Source organism: Lepidochelys olivacea (assembly GCF_965140295.1).
Source record: "Lepidochelys olivacea isolate rLepOli2 genome assembly, chromosome: 15".
NCBI classification, from domain to species: domain Eukaryota; kingdom Metazoa; phylum Chordata; order Testudines; family Cheloniidae; genus Lepidochelys; species Lepidochelys olivacea.
Genome location: NC_140425.1, coordinates 30,268,471 through 30,282,659, shown reverse-complemented (window position 1 = coordinate 30,282,659; position 14,189 = coordinate 30,268,471). Strand labels below are relative to the sequence as shown.

The following is a 14,189-nucleotide window of genomic DNA, read 5'->3' as shown; positions in this document are numbered from 1 at the left end:
TTCCTGCTAGCACTATTAGTGATCTTACCTCAGCAATTTGCCTAGTTTTCCTTGTTTAAAGCCTGTGGGCAAAAATCTGCTCTCAATCCTAAAGTAGTGATCTGAGCTCTGTTACACTGCTCTTCCTACGTTTACAGAACTCCGTCTGGGAGACCAGGGTACAAGAGTCAGCATGAGGATCCAAGAGCAGAGTTTTGCCCTTTGCCCACATCACAGACGTTTTCGAGGGGCAGGGGGGTTAATATCCTATAAATTAGACTTGTGCTAGTCCATGAAACAGAATGCCCCGTGCACTGAAGAACTGCCCTATCACACCAGCAGGCCAGGCAGTGCTTGGACCAGATTCTGATCTCCATGATGGCCTACAATGGAATTACTTCGTATTTATACTGCCGCAACTGAGACCACAAACTGGCCCTCAGGTTCTGAGCACCTTCCCAGACACCTTCACATTCACAGGTCACATAGCCACTCAGGAGTCTCAAATTCACGGCCACTCCAAAGCCCATTGAATGCTACTTTTATATTGAGCACCAGAAGTAATGACAACATAGCAGAACTTCACGAGACTTACCGGTATTACTCTCTCCAAGCAGATGTTAAAGTTCTTTTTCTGATTGGATTTGAGTTTCTTCAAAGAAACTCGAGTTTCACCGATAAATTCATTGTGGCCAAATTTGTCTTCATCACACACCGAGATCCTGAATCGAACAAGAAAAGGGACCTAATATTGAATGGGCTGGAGGATTTCCCAGCTCAGACTCTGTGCTATGCGACCCAAAAGAATTGTTTGTGGGAGGAATGTAAACAGCAAAGCCTAAAAATCTCACATCTAAGATCCCTGCCAAATCTAGCAGCCTCAGTTTAACTTGTGATCAGAGCTGGTTGGAAAACAGAATTGCCATTCCTCAAGAAATTCTGACATTTTTTAATTTGTTCCAGTTCAGAACAAAAAGGCAAAATTCTGAAATTTCCTGTGGAACGGAAATTCTGAAAAATGTCAATTCAGAATCATTGAAACATTTTGCTAGAATAATGTGAAAACATCTAGTTTCAATAAGGTAAAAATGTTTCATTTTGATAATGTCAAACTAGAATATAAAATATTTAATATTAAATAGACATTATTTAAAATATAATAGTGCACAAGTTTAAAGGAAATAAAAAATGATAATGTCAAAATGTTTCACTTTGACTTCATCCAAACAATTTCTTAAGACTTTCTTCCATCAAAAATGTCATCTAAAATCGACATCCCCAGGAAATGTTGCAGTTTTGATTAAGCTGCATTTTCTGATGGAAAACTGATCCTTCGAACGTTTTTCATTCACCTCTACTTCTGCCCAGTTTCTTAAAGGGTTGCAAAGGTCGCTAACTTTAAGTGCTGCAGCAGGGAATGACACTCACCCCTGTGCAGAGGGAGCACCCAGTTCCCCATCACAGTGCACTTTCATAGAATCATAGATGATTAGGGTTGGAGGAGACCTCAGAAGGTCATCTAGTCCAACCCCCTGCTCAAAGCAGGACCAACCCCAACTAAATCATCCCAGCCAGGGCCTTAAAAACCTGTACAGATGGAGATTCCACCACCTCCTTAGGTAACTCATTCCAGTGCTTCACCACCCTCCTAGTGAAATAGTTTTTCCTAATATCCAACCATACCTCTCCCACTGCAACTTGAGAGCCTTGCTCCTTGTTCTGTCATCTGCCACCACTGAGAACAGCCTAGCTCCAGCCTCTTTGGAACCGCCCCCTTCAGGTAGTTGAAGGCTGCTATCAAATCCCCCCTCACTCTTCTCTTCTGCAGACTAAATAAGCCCAGTTCCCTCAGCCTCTCCTCATAAGCCATGTGCCCCAGCTCCCTAATCATTTTCGTTGCCCTCCGTTGGACTCTCTCCAATTTGTCCACATCCTTCTGTAGTGGGGGCCCCAAAACTGGATACAATACTCCAGATGTGGCCTCACCAGTGCCGAACAGAAGGGAAGAATCACTTCCGTCGATCTGCTGGCAATGCTCCTACTAATGCAGCCCAATATGCCGTTAGCCTTCTTGGCGACAAGGGCACACTGCTGACTCATACCCAGCTTCTCGTCCACTGTAATCCCCAGTGTAAGACACTGGGATTTTGTCTTCAACTTGCCTGAGTGTTTTCCTTTGCATATCTTCATCCGTGATGCCATGATACACCAGGGTCTCATTCCACATGGGGTTGCGAGTGTTGCGCAGAGTCTTGGTCCTCAATTTGTTTGACTATTGAGTTTCAAAAATCAAAACAAAGAACTAATCACACACACTGTCTGCTGCCTAAAATGGTCCCGGGTCAAGCATTATGCAAACAGTGGGTCAATCCTATGATCTTTCCTCACATGAGTAGTCCCACGGTTCCCCTGTATTTGATTTCACGGGGGGCCACTCACCCAAGCAAAGTATTACAGGATCTAACCTAACATTTTTAATATTTTTAAGTAATGCTTGTAAACCAAAGTCACCAAACTAATCTCATTTAAGAGTCAAACTCCAATCCTCATAATTTGACCCAGATGCACATGGCCTCTTCTTCTAAAGGAAGTTTGTGGTGTTTACCGTGCCATGGCAGTTTAGGTGGTCAGGCACAGCCCACTGGAAAATGAACTTGGTGGCCTAAAATAAATGGAAAGTCTAAGCAGGAACTTTCTTGTCTCTCTCTCTGACTCGTTCATATTTACTTACTCTCGGCCAATTCAGCCCTTGTACAAACAGAAAATTAACTGATTCTCAAGTTAGTGAAGTTTTGGCTTCTTCAGCTCTTGTGCCACATGGGAAAAATTTGTATTCCTACTAAATCGAGATTCCACATCTGGCTGGGCTTCTCTGCCTGGGCAAGATTAGTAGCCTCCTTCCACTGTTGCAAAGTAGAAAGATACGCCATGAATGAGAATTGGATCAACAGAGGCACCTAACGCTAGCAACAAGATCCCAGATGCTTCTAACTGGAGAATTTTTTTCCAACGTATGAAAAAAGGATAAGAAAGGAACACTAGCCCAAAACATTGGGGACATAGACTACTCAGATCTTACACTAGGGATGGATTCTGCCCACTGTATTTTGTGGGTGTGCTGGAATGTTTCTTTTGTTTTGATGTTTGAGCCAATCTGATCCCAAAGTGCACAAAGTGTAAATTACAAACTTTTTATTAACATTATTTTGAAAGAGTGTGGCACCTCAGTCATTTCTTTTGAGTATAATTCAGCCAGAGAGAGGGGGGAAAAAATCTTTGAATCCCCACAGCAAACAGAAGAGACATTTGTTAGGCAGTGGGCCAACAATGTTCATTTCTTCCTAGAAGTTTTCTCCACTGAATTCAATTTTCAGCTGGTCCTGGGAGCGGGAGTTTACAGAGCTTTCTTTGATGAAGAAAATAATTGGAGCATTTCCTCACTTGGTGGATATTTTTCACAGCTCTAATTAGAACACAAAGAACCTTCAAAGTAAAATTGATCTTTCAAACTCCAGTAATAATTAGATTTTGTGTCAGATGTTTTGCATTGTATTAACAATGTCACCTTCTCTGAAGCGTCTCTGTGCTCATTAACTAGGTATTAGTCTTTCGAGATGTCCTGTACGCTGCTTGCTTCTGCAAGGCTGCTGTGAAAAATGCAAAACTGAAGGCAATATGAAAAAACTCCCTCTCTCAGAAATCGGGGAGCGCTCATCCATTAACAAAGACCACCAGGCTGAGCTATTCCACTCCCCATTCACCAGTGTCCTATTCATTTCCATCCAAAATTAAGGAGATGCTGATATCCTTACAATAATAAGCACTTTTCTCCACTAATAACAAAATGGACTTCAATGGGACAAAGGGAAAGGTCCTATTTAACAGCAATGAGCGCATCAGAAGCCAGTCATCAGGTGGAGGAGGATCCTGCTTGGTACACAGTGTGTAAATAAGCTTAATTGGACTGATTGTGTTCATGTGCCAAGGGAGAAGAAAAAGACTAGAGCTGGCTCCGAGACAAAGAAAAGTCCAGATCCAGATTGAGAAGAACCTGTCAGAGATTCCAGCTGGTAGGAGCAGCTGCAGAAGCAGCCAATGCAAGGAGTATTACTGCAAACTGTCCAGGGAAGAGATGCTCTGCTGTTGTGTGTTAGTACAGGGCCTCCCACCACGGGCTCTGCTCTTGGTGGGTCCTTAGGCATCACCATAATCAACATGATTAAAAAATAATCGGATTCAAACTTCTCCAACACAACAAGTGTTCTCAGCTCTGGGGTTTTAGTTCAGCCCACTGAGCCAATCCCATCTGTTTGCATCCAGGTATGAACATCAGCGGTGTTAAGGGGTGTTCAGATCAGTCATCTCTTGGGTGGACCCCAGAAAGCATCTTTTTTCTGAATGTTGGTGAGCAGCCATCACACAGGCAATGTCCTAGAAGGCCTGTGTGAGCTCCTGAGAGAGTTGGGGAATAGCGGACCATTTAGTGCAGTTCGTCTCTACTGAGTTATGGTAGGTTTCACACTTCCGATTTTCCAGGACCTACAGCACAGCGTCTACAAAAGCACCATTCATCCTAAGAGACACAGGTGTCAGGAAGGTTGCTTGGCCCAAGGCTTCATTTTCTTGAGCAGGTCACATACTAGATAACGGCAAGGAGCAACCGTGTACAGAAATCAGAGGTGAGAGACCAAGGCAAATTTCCAAACAACAATAGAGCAGCTGCCTTTGAGACCTGCTCTTGTTCCTTCCACGCTATTGTTATTTTCAGTTTTAAAAGTATCAGTACTCAGGATTAACGCAGCATTGGAGATTTTTCTCTCCATGTGGAATATATTTAGGCCTGTGAATTGAGATTTCCAAAGCAGCCTAGAGGATTTGAATGTCTAGCTCCTATTAATTTTAATGGGAATTGGCCATCTCAGTCCTTTGGAAAAATCTCCACTCTAAAGCAGTACCGTAATATTTTTGTTCACTGTTTCAATGTAACAGAGTTAAGCAAATTAATTGATAGATATTTACCTTACTGGCTCCTGGCAATAGGTGCAACTTTACATAAGGATCAGCTAAACCATTGGAGTCCATTGGTTTTAAACCCTAAAAGATAATGAAGGGGGTTAGCCATCTTTAAATGCACTGAGGGGAAGGATTTAGCAATAGTTTATTACGAGCTATAAATTAATAAAAGGAACGGAAGGTATGTGGTGAATAAATCAAGGCTCTTTGTTCTGAATAAGCGGAACAGTCCCAACCCTGAACCAACACTTCAAATTCAGCTTCTAAATATCAGACCAATGCTACTTTCTGCTATCGACTTGCTCACATTGTGTTTGAGTCTTGTGCAACCTAACGGACAGGTCTGCATTATCCCCAGCCAGCTTCCAAACTCACATTCAAGAAGCAAAGGTTTGCCTTCACGTCTTCATCCCCTACGAAAGGGTCGGAGCTGCTGAAGAGCTAGCCTGAAATGACACCGCTGGGGCAGCATGTTTAGCACAAAGAGGAGAGACCTCCTTCATCCAGAAAGTCATTCCTGAACACTTAAGAGGATTGAGCTCTTCCAGAGAGAGCGAATGCACGGGAAGCTGGGACGCAGTAGAAGATGAGGCATGTTCAGAGGTGCACGTTGGCATTTTCAAAGTGGAAAATTCTGCACACTTCTCTACCACCAGCACGTCTACACACTGGAATTACCAGCCTTCTCTACAGGACAGCGGTACCTCCTGCAGGAATTCGAGCATTCAATGGCATTCACCCTACAGAACTGGTGAAATGTGAACATCACTTTCCCCTCAGGCCTGCAGGATCCCCAGTTACCTTCAGTGGGACCTACCAGGGTTCTACCCAGGGAGGCGCATTAGGCTTCAGGACTTTACCTCTGTTTCTCAAGGCACTAGGGATACAAGTCCATCCTATGACCTCACCACAAACCACTGAAACACAGCTGGCTGCAGCAGAAAGCACTTGGGCCTACATTTTCCCACATGACTCGGGATTTTGGGTGCCCACCTCAAGGCACCTTAAAAGGGGCCTGATCTTCTAGAAGTGCTGAGTCAGGTGTTTCAGTCTGAGATGTTCACTGCTATGGGAAATCAGACTGTTGGTCAGATCTGAGGTTTGGGGAATTGTCACTGCAGGGTGCAGCCCGTTCCCATCAGGCAATATTGAGGAATGGCAGCATTGATTCATTTGCTGTACTTCGGGTAGCCTGACATCACCTGCTCTGACTAGATACGATACAAGTGCTGTGGGCGCACCGGGCAGTCAGGTACGGTATCTGTGAATGTCAGCGGGCGGTGGTGTTACCTAGTGACGGGAACAAATTCTGGATTCAGACCTGAATCTGTGCTGTTAAATTCAGAGATTTTGTGGACTTCTCTGCTTTGCGATTTTAACAAGAATGAAAGTAGAGTTTTAGGACCTAGCCAGACATTGCTCACAGTGCTGTAGCTTGGGGTTTCATTGCACATACACTCAATGGCAGCTAAACGTTGCTGATTTTGCCTGATCGCATGAACAGAAATGGCAAGTCGACTGAACCATTACAAACAGGAATCCTGGAAATAAAGGGCTGACATCTTAACTTTGTCTGCTGACATCTCTGCAAGGCCCCTGCTCAATTCTGAGAGCCTTGGTACTAATGGCTGTTGCAGGTGGTTAAAGGAGATGGAATTAACTACACCAATTATCTTCAGCGTAACTCAAGTAACTGTCCTGGTTACAGTTGCTATAATCAACCCGCTGCACATGGGCAGAAGTAACCCCAATAACCCCGTGAGATGGCTGTGGGAAATCAATTAACCTGAGCAAGCTGGTGGGTAATTACAGCGCACTCAGCCGCTCGGATGCACTCCTATCCAGAACACGCATCTGCACACTCAGGCATAGGTTGCCTTCAGCTAGGCTCCAGTCAAACATGTGATGCCAGCTCCTGGCATGTGGCCTCTGAAGATGGCTCAAGTCTCCATTATCTGCTCAACTGCTGCAAGAAATAACCTCCTCTCATCCATCTCCTAACGACATACCCCAGCAAAGGGATTCCAGTTCAGAGACACATCACATGGGAAACGGCCTATTCAAGGACCTGGTGGCCTTAAGTCGCTGTGGCTTAGCTATCCTGCCTACCCAAGTCTACTGCAGCAGATGCATGCGAGGGGGACGCGAGAGCAGATGATGAAACCCACGCTGTAACTTGCTGTCTCCAGGGACAGACTGTTTATGGAGGAGGGCCTTCCGCAGGAGAGTTTGCTACCACTAACCATCAGACTGAGCCCGTGCCTTGCTACCACTTAGGGTGCGATACAAGACCCTCCCATCTGCCTTTTCCTGGGTGGCAGAACAGGGGCTCACTTATGTCTCCTACACTGGGAAAAAAAACACTTCTGCCACTTCTAGAGACAGCAGAGTTTTCCAAAACGTTCCCTACACTTGGAATAGGGAGTCTCTCTAGAGCCAGTCAGTGCTCTAGCGCTGGAAGGAACCTTAGACGTGCCCAATGCAGTCCTACCTCCTCCCAAGTCTGCAGCGAGCTGGAAGGGCAGAGAATCCTACACCTCACCCTTAAGGGAATTATTGTTACCTCCAGCACCCAGCTATTACAGAAATGGAGATCACACATCCTTGTTAGTAACGCCTGCGTGGGTCGCCTGGCTGCGGGGGGAGAGATGGCGGCAGAACTAGCTTCAGTTCCATTGCGTTCAGTTAGGTGGAAACCAGACTGGGTCTTGGGAAGCATATGAAAACAGAGAGAGGCGTTTCTGAAATACGCTCTTCCAGGGGAGGACAATGTCCTGTGTACATAGAATGAGCAGGGGCCAAGGATAACGGATCAGACCCTGCCGGCCGGCCTACTCTTAAGTCATTTTATTTTGTTCCAAGGGTGCACTTACTTTTGCTTTGATGAGAGTGCAGTGCAAAGAGCTCTTCTCCTGGTCGTACAACAGACTGAACTCCAGCGCCCCCAGCGTGGCTAATTAGCAAGAGGGGAGAGGGAAAGGTAAGAGATGGTTTTATTAAGAACAAAGCCACTGGAGATATTTCATCCACGCAGCCGAGTGATACCAATATGAAACCCTGGCAGCTCCTAGCCCCAAAGGCAGAGCAGCGCTAAGGAAGGGAGGGTGTCCGCATAGTCCACTGAGCACTCTGCCATGCCAGTGAGAGCTGACAGCGGACGACAATTCCATTTCATGGCAACTCCCGAGGTTCCGAAATTTCTTTTCATTCCACGTTGGAACAAGAAAATCTTTTGAACGTTTTCACAAAAACGTGAGGGTGGGGGGAGAGGAGACCAGGTTTAAAGTCCCTGCCTGCCTGATTCAAAGGAGTTTTTCATCCCAGACCACCCCAATTCAGTCAGAGCAAGGGCTTGAACTGGGTCTCCCAGTGCCCTCACCAAGCATCGCAATAAAATCTCACTTCATCCAAAGCATTCTGACCTGTCATTTGCCTGGCAAGCCTCCTCCCAAAACTTACCCCAGGCAGAGACACCATTTTAAATTGCTGACCATGACCTTGGCTGCTGTCTCCTAAAAGGACAGCATTGCTCTGCCAAGGGGCATTCCATCATCATAGAGAGCCCAAACCTCTTGGAGTACAGGGCAACCATGTTGCATCACATCATGAAGACGTCAACCTACAGCATTATGACACGCAATACATTTTAGCTTCTAATTTAACATCCGGAATTGACTATGGGCACAATTCACTGGGACTGTGAAGGATAAGCCTGCAGACCAGGTCATTAGAGGCTGTTCCCCTTTGCTCTTGTGACTGCAGATGAAAAATTGTGTGCACAAATTTAGAGGGCATTTCAAACACTGCAGCCATTATTACACACAGTCACCAACTAACCTCTCATCACAGCATCTCCTGGCCAAATTCAGGAGCTACAGTAGTCAGAACATTATCAGGACAGAGCTATGCAAACGTTTACCTGGAACACAGGTGAGGGGTCACTGAGAGTTTTAGCAGAGTTTAGTGCTCAGCATGCAAACAAGAAGATGACAGCACAAGCGAGACCTATTAAAGGAGCAAAGCAGCTGCACAATGCAGACCACATCTTTATATGACCTGCTAGTGCATGTTAGCCCTGAACTTCAGCAGCTTCTCCCAAGTGAGCAGAGACTACCGATCACCCCAAGTTTCATGTTGTTTCCAGCCTGGGTTCTGCACACTCACTGCATTGGGTGCTCACCCAAATTTGACTGGAGAGAGGAAATGTTAAACACGGGATCCCACTGTACTAAATTTCCTCATGGCCACTTTCCTCTCTGCCTAATATTTATGGACTGTCTCGTGGTTCCTAACCACCCTTGTCTTTCTCCTCAGAAAAAGGATTGAAACATGAAGTGATGCCTTCTTGGAGTTCCTGATCTTCACTCTTATGGCCAGTAAGCTCATGAATTAGGATGGGGCGGGGGGGAGAATCTTAGTGCAGAAGTACTGAAACCACAAGGATCTCTCCTTTATACGGATGGACCTGTCTATTGGCATTTCCTGCAGCTAAAGAAAAATAGAGGCTTCACCTGAATGTCTTCTCATATGCGTACGCATGTGGACATGTGCATTTACACACATGCTACAGAATGGCATATATTAGAGAGAGTAAAATAAACTAAGGTTCTGGGGCCATAGACTTAGGTACCTACCTACCTTTAAAAATCTGGACTCTGATCCTGCAAGCCATGTCGAAATCAATGGGCTTGCCCCATGAGGAAAGTTTGCAGGATCTAGCTCTAGGTCAGAGCCAGATTCTCCTCTCAGCCTCTGCAAATACTGTGCCTTTAACGGGGCTCTACATTAGCAGTTCAATTTTTGACTTTCCCCTTTTTCAAGGTTTAAAACCAAGTCGCATGAAGTTGCCACTTAGACCCTTGGGCTCCTTCCTAACAGGATGAATTATTCAACTCGAACGCTGAATTTTTGGAGATGGTTTGTTATTTTCAGTCAGAGAGAAATGGAGTCACAAAATAGCACAATTCCCTCCCTGATTACTTATTTATCAAGTATTAAAAGCACTTAGTGGATGCCAGGAACATGACATGAGCCTCAGAGGATCAAAGCTGCAGTCACTTAAAAAGGACAGCGTTCCCGTTTTTTGCCAAAGATAAAACGGGAGTATAAGGCGACATAAAAAATAGAACAGTTTCGCACAAGGTGCACTTTGCAGGGACCTGCTGACCTCAAATTTATAGTCACATTCCCACAACGCAGCCCTCTGAGCCACCTCCACTGACCCTCTGAACAAGGGGCGACGTTCAAGAGGCACTGAGCGCTGCTGAAGCCAGAGGGAAAAGCCGGTCCTCAGATATTCAGGATCTGGCCCAAGATTTGTTACTTTTCTTACGTGGCTCAAAACAACCCATCTGTATCGGAGCCGGACAGTATGACACCAGGCTACTTACTTGCTTCATCAGAATCATAGCTGTTGGCCTCATCCTCTTCGTCGTCCTGAGGCGGCGGGAGCGGACGTGCAGGTGCAGCTGGGGCGGCGGCTTGCATATATGGGGCAGGCTGGCGCATAGCCCTCTCCTCTCTGGCCGCAGGCATTGAGTAACCTCCACCACCTCCTCTCTCATCCCTGGGTGCTGCTGCTGAATAGGCCGGGTCTGTCTGGGGAGGGCCGGTTGACTGGCTCACTGTGCAAAAGAAAACAGGCATTGAACATACAGATCCCGATGAGATGGGGTGCAGCACTGGAGAGGAATGTTATTCATGTCTGAAAGTTCAGCTAGGCCAGTTTTAGGCACCTGGGATTTGGAGCTGCACAGTTTGTGATCCTACTTGATTTTCATAGATTCAGAGATTCTAAGACCAGAGGGGACCACGGTCATCATCTAGTCTGATTTCCTGGATAACAGGCCAGAGAACTGCCCCAAAATAATTCCTGATTGAGCTAGAGCAGATCTTTCAGAAAAACATCCAATCTTGATTTAAAACTTGCCAGTGATGGAGAATCCACCACAATACCTGGTAAGCTGATCCAACAGTTAATGACCCTCACTTACATTTACGCTTTACTTGCTGTCTGAAATTTGTCTAGCTTCAACTTCTAGCCATTGGATCTTGTTATCAATTTTAAATTCCTCTTCCCTCTGCTTCTCCTACCCACTAGACAAGTGCATCTCAAGCTTATTCCGTGGACTCCTTCATAAAAGGGAGGGATCTTCTCATGGCCTTATTATGCTAAAAAGCATTTAATCATTTTTAAGTTTGTTGCCCTATACGGATTCACCCGCCAAGAAAGGTTCTGCCACCTACTGCCAGTCTGGCTACCCACGGGTTTGAAAACCACACCAGTAGCTTGGTTTTGGTGTGTTTGAGACATGAGATGAACTGGAATCCTTTCTATGGCGACGGTGACACAGATCTAGCAGCAGTTCTGCTGCCACTTCGAACCTATTGCTTGTTGTGATGATTTGATCTGTGTAAGTTCATTGAGGATAGGTCCATCAATGGCTCTTAGCCAAGAGGGTCAGGGACACAACTCTACGCTCTAGGTGTCCCTAAACCACCAACTGCCAGCAGCTCAGAATTGCCCTGTTCTGTTCACTCCCTCTGAAGCATCTGGCACTGGCCACCAACAGAAGATGGACCATTGGTCTGATCCAGCATGCCCACTCCTATGTTCTTATTTGCGTAAGCAAATCTGACGTTCCACATTCTATGGGATTGCCCCTCGTTTATACCGACACTTTCCCCCTCAAATTGCTAGGCAGAAGGGGGAACCCGTGATGTGCAAAGGAGTTTGGGGAAAACTCTGCTCGACTTCTGTGCCTTATGTATACTATACCCATGCTTGTGGGGGTGCCAATACCCAAGTGGGTGAGCTTTACGTTGTGTTTTACTCACATGGAGGCTTGGGGGAAACATATCTCCTGCTGAAAGCAAACACAAAAAGGAGGTAGCATGGTCTACTGCCTAGAATACAGGCCTGAGAGTCAGGTGACCTGGCTTCTAATCTGCCCCAAGCACTTCGGTGCTCAGATACCGAAAGGATGGAAGTGCCATAAGGACCGAATAAAACAAAGGGGCATGAGCATGGCCACGGCAATTGGTCGAGATGGCTGCTTGGCTTACAGCTGATTCAGCTCGTAAATTAAGAAGGGAGGAAATCCATGGTGAGCGACAAATGAACTTCATCCTGGATTATTTCTTACCCCATTGTGCTCCATGGAAGCCGTAACTGGGGCCCTTTATGCTTCTGCATAATGCACTTGCGAGGGGTTTTGCTTTTTTATCAGGTGATCTCTACATAACGGGCTTCTCAGTTTCCTTGCCGGGGGGTTAAGCCGTAAGTGATGGAGATGCTACATTTCAACCCAACCTTTTGCTGAGTCAGAATTCCCCAAATACAAAGGACTCAGTCAAGGAAAATCTGAAAGCTCGGAAACAGATAGCTAACCCACTTTTACTCTCAGATCTTGGAATGAAAGCCTGAGGGGAATACGGCAGCACCTAGTTAATGTGAATTAATAGAGGAGATGGAACTGAATGCTTATAATTAACATCCTGAAATTCAAATGTGGCACAGCTTCTTTCCCCAGGAAGGGAAGGTGAAAGACGACATTCATTTTAATTTGAGCATTTATTTTATTTTTAATACTACACGGGCAAAATTCTATTCTCAGTTCCTCAGGTGCAAATCAGGTTACCCCATTGACATCAGTAGTCACTCCAGATTTACACCAGGGTAAATGAAAGCAGAATTTGGCCTTCTAAGAGGAAAAGCAAAGCTTTAAATAAATCATAACCTGCAAAATTGCTCAGAAAGCGAGTCCCCTGACCTGGCCTGTCAATTAACGTTGGCAGAGACTTAGCAATTCAATCCATCATTATGGTGAAGAATGAAAGAAATAGGAGCCACACAGAGAGAGGCACCAGTGAGGCACACAGACTAAACAAAGAGGGAGAGCGATCTGCTCCCGATGCCACCATTAATCCACCTTTTCTAAGCCATTTATCTTTACGGGCTCACTAGTAACCACACCAACAGGTCACTAGGCTAGAAGAATTTCTTGCCCTGATGCAGAGATCAGGCCATTTACAATATGGAAACATCTGAAATGGTGTTTGTTAAATACCAGAGACCAGAAGGGAAAGCTGCAGAAGAGACAGTTTAGGTGCAATAGCCTGGATTCATTCTGCTCTGAATGATATTTTCATTCCAAAAATCTCCATGTTTTCCATTAACTCTGTCACCTGCTTTGTCACCCTTTTGAAGCATTTTGACATAAGGACAGGAACCTCTCTCAGAGCAGGAAACCGTGTGATCCCAAGTCAGTGCGTTACAGTGGATGGGGACCCACTGAGATTCTTTACCTTGTCTTTCTGGATATCTCCCAGCGGGCCCGGGCTCTTGTCTGCCACCCACTGGAGGAGCTGTGGTATAAAACAGTTATCTTGTTATCCTGCACCAGGCAGCAAAGCCAATGGCCCCTCAAGGGCAGGTGATTAAAACCCCCTTCTCCCCCACCCCCCATCGGTCCTTGGGAACAGAATCATTTTTACCATTGATCAAGCAGCAGTGAGAGAATGGGGCATGCAACCTTTTCCACCTCTTGGCACAGGCCCAGGAAACAAGGGCCTACCACAGCCTGTACCAAGCCATCCCTGTGGGAACAGCGAGTTGTTAGAGCAGTGATCCAGGAGTCTTGGCTCCCACGTCACGGTTTGGGCTCCAGCACTGGTTCATGGTGAGATACTTGAAAAGCCATTACACCTCTATGCATGTGTGTAACTGGGGGGATAACCCTGATCCACCCCAGTGATCAGTAGTGTCTTCAAAGCACAGTCCTGCACTCAGGGAAGCCATTCTGCACCATCCCAATGCAGGCCAGCACCTCCATGGCACAAATAGACCCAGAATACGTAAAAGCAGAACGTGTACCTGGTTGAGCAGCAGAGCTCTGACTAGTCACCGGAGGAGGCCTGGCAGCTTGAACAGAATTGGCACGTTTTACACCTACAAGGAGGAGAGAAGATTAGAGGCGAAACGGGGCATTTAGAATCTGTAGACAAAGGCTACTTCAGAGCCATGACAGCTGATCGGTAAGAGACAGAAACATGCACATCAGCGAGTGGCATGAGAAAAATCACTGGATTTGGTGTGTGGTGTTGTCTATTGCTACTCATGTCAGCATGACTCCATTAATCATCAGTGGAGTACCACTGATTGACACCAGCTGCGTGCCTGGCTCAACCCCTTTATT

The 14,189-nt window shown here is 45.9% G+C and overlaps 1 protein-coding gene across 6 annotated transcripts in view; it reads right to left on the bottom strand.

Moving 5' to 3' along the window:
• Positions 1–14,189, bottom strand: part of RPH3A (rabphilin 3A) — a 150,308-nt gene that overhangs the window by 15,237 nt on the left and 120,882 nt on the right. For all 6 annotated transcript variants that reach the window (XM_084649351.1, XM_084649350.1, XM_084649348.1 and 3 more), the window contains 7 exons: positions 13,868–13,942; positions 13,300–13,359; positions 10,383–10,616; positions 7,866–7,945; positions 4,999–5,073; positions 2,142–2,251; positions 575–701 (listed from right to left, as the gene is read on the bottom strand). In XM_084649351.1, the coding sequence (XP_084505477.1) occupies positions 575–701; positions 2,142–2,251; positions 4,999–5,073; positions 7,866–7,945; positions 10,383–10,616; positions 13,300–13,359; positions 13,868–13,942 (761 nt within the window). The remainder of the gene's footprint in view (positions 1–574; positions 702–2,141; positions 2,252–4,998; positions 5,074–7,865; positions 7,946–10,382; positions 10,617–13,299; positions 13,360–13,867; positions 13,943–14,189) is intronic.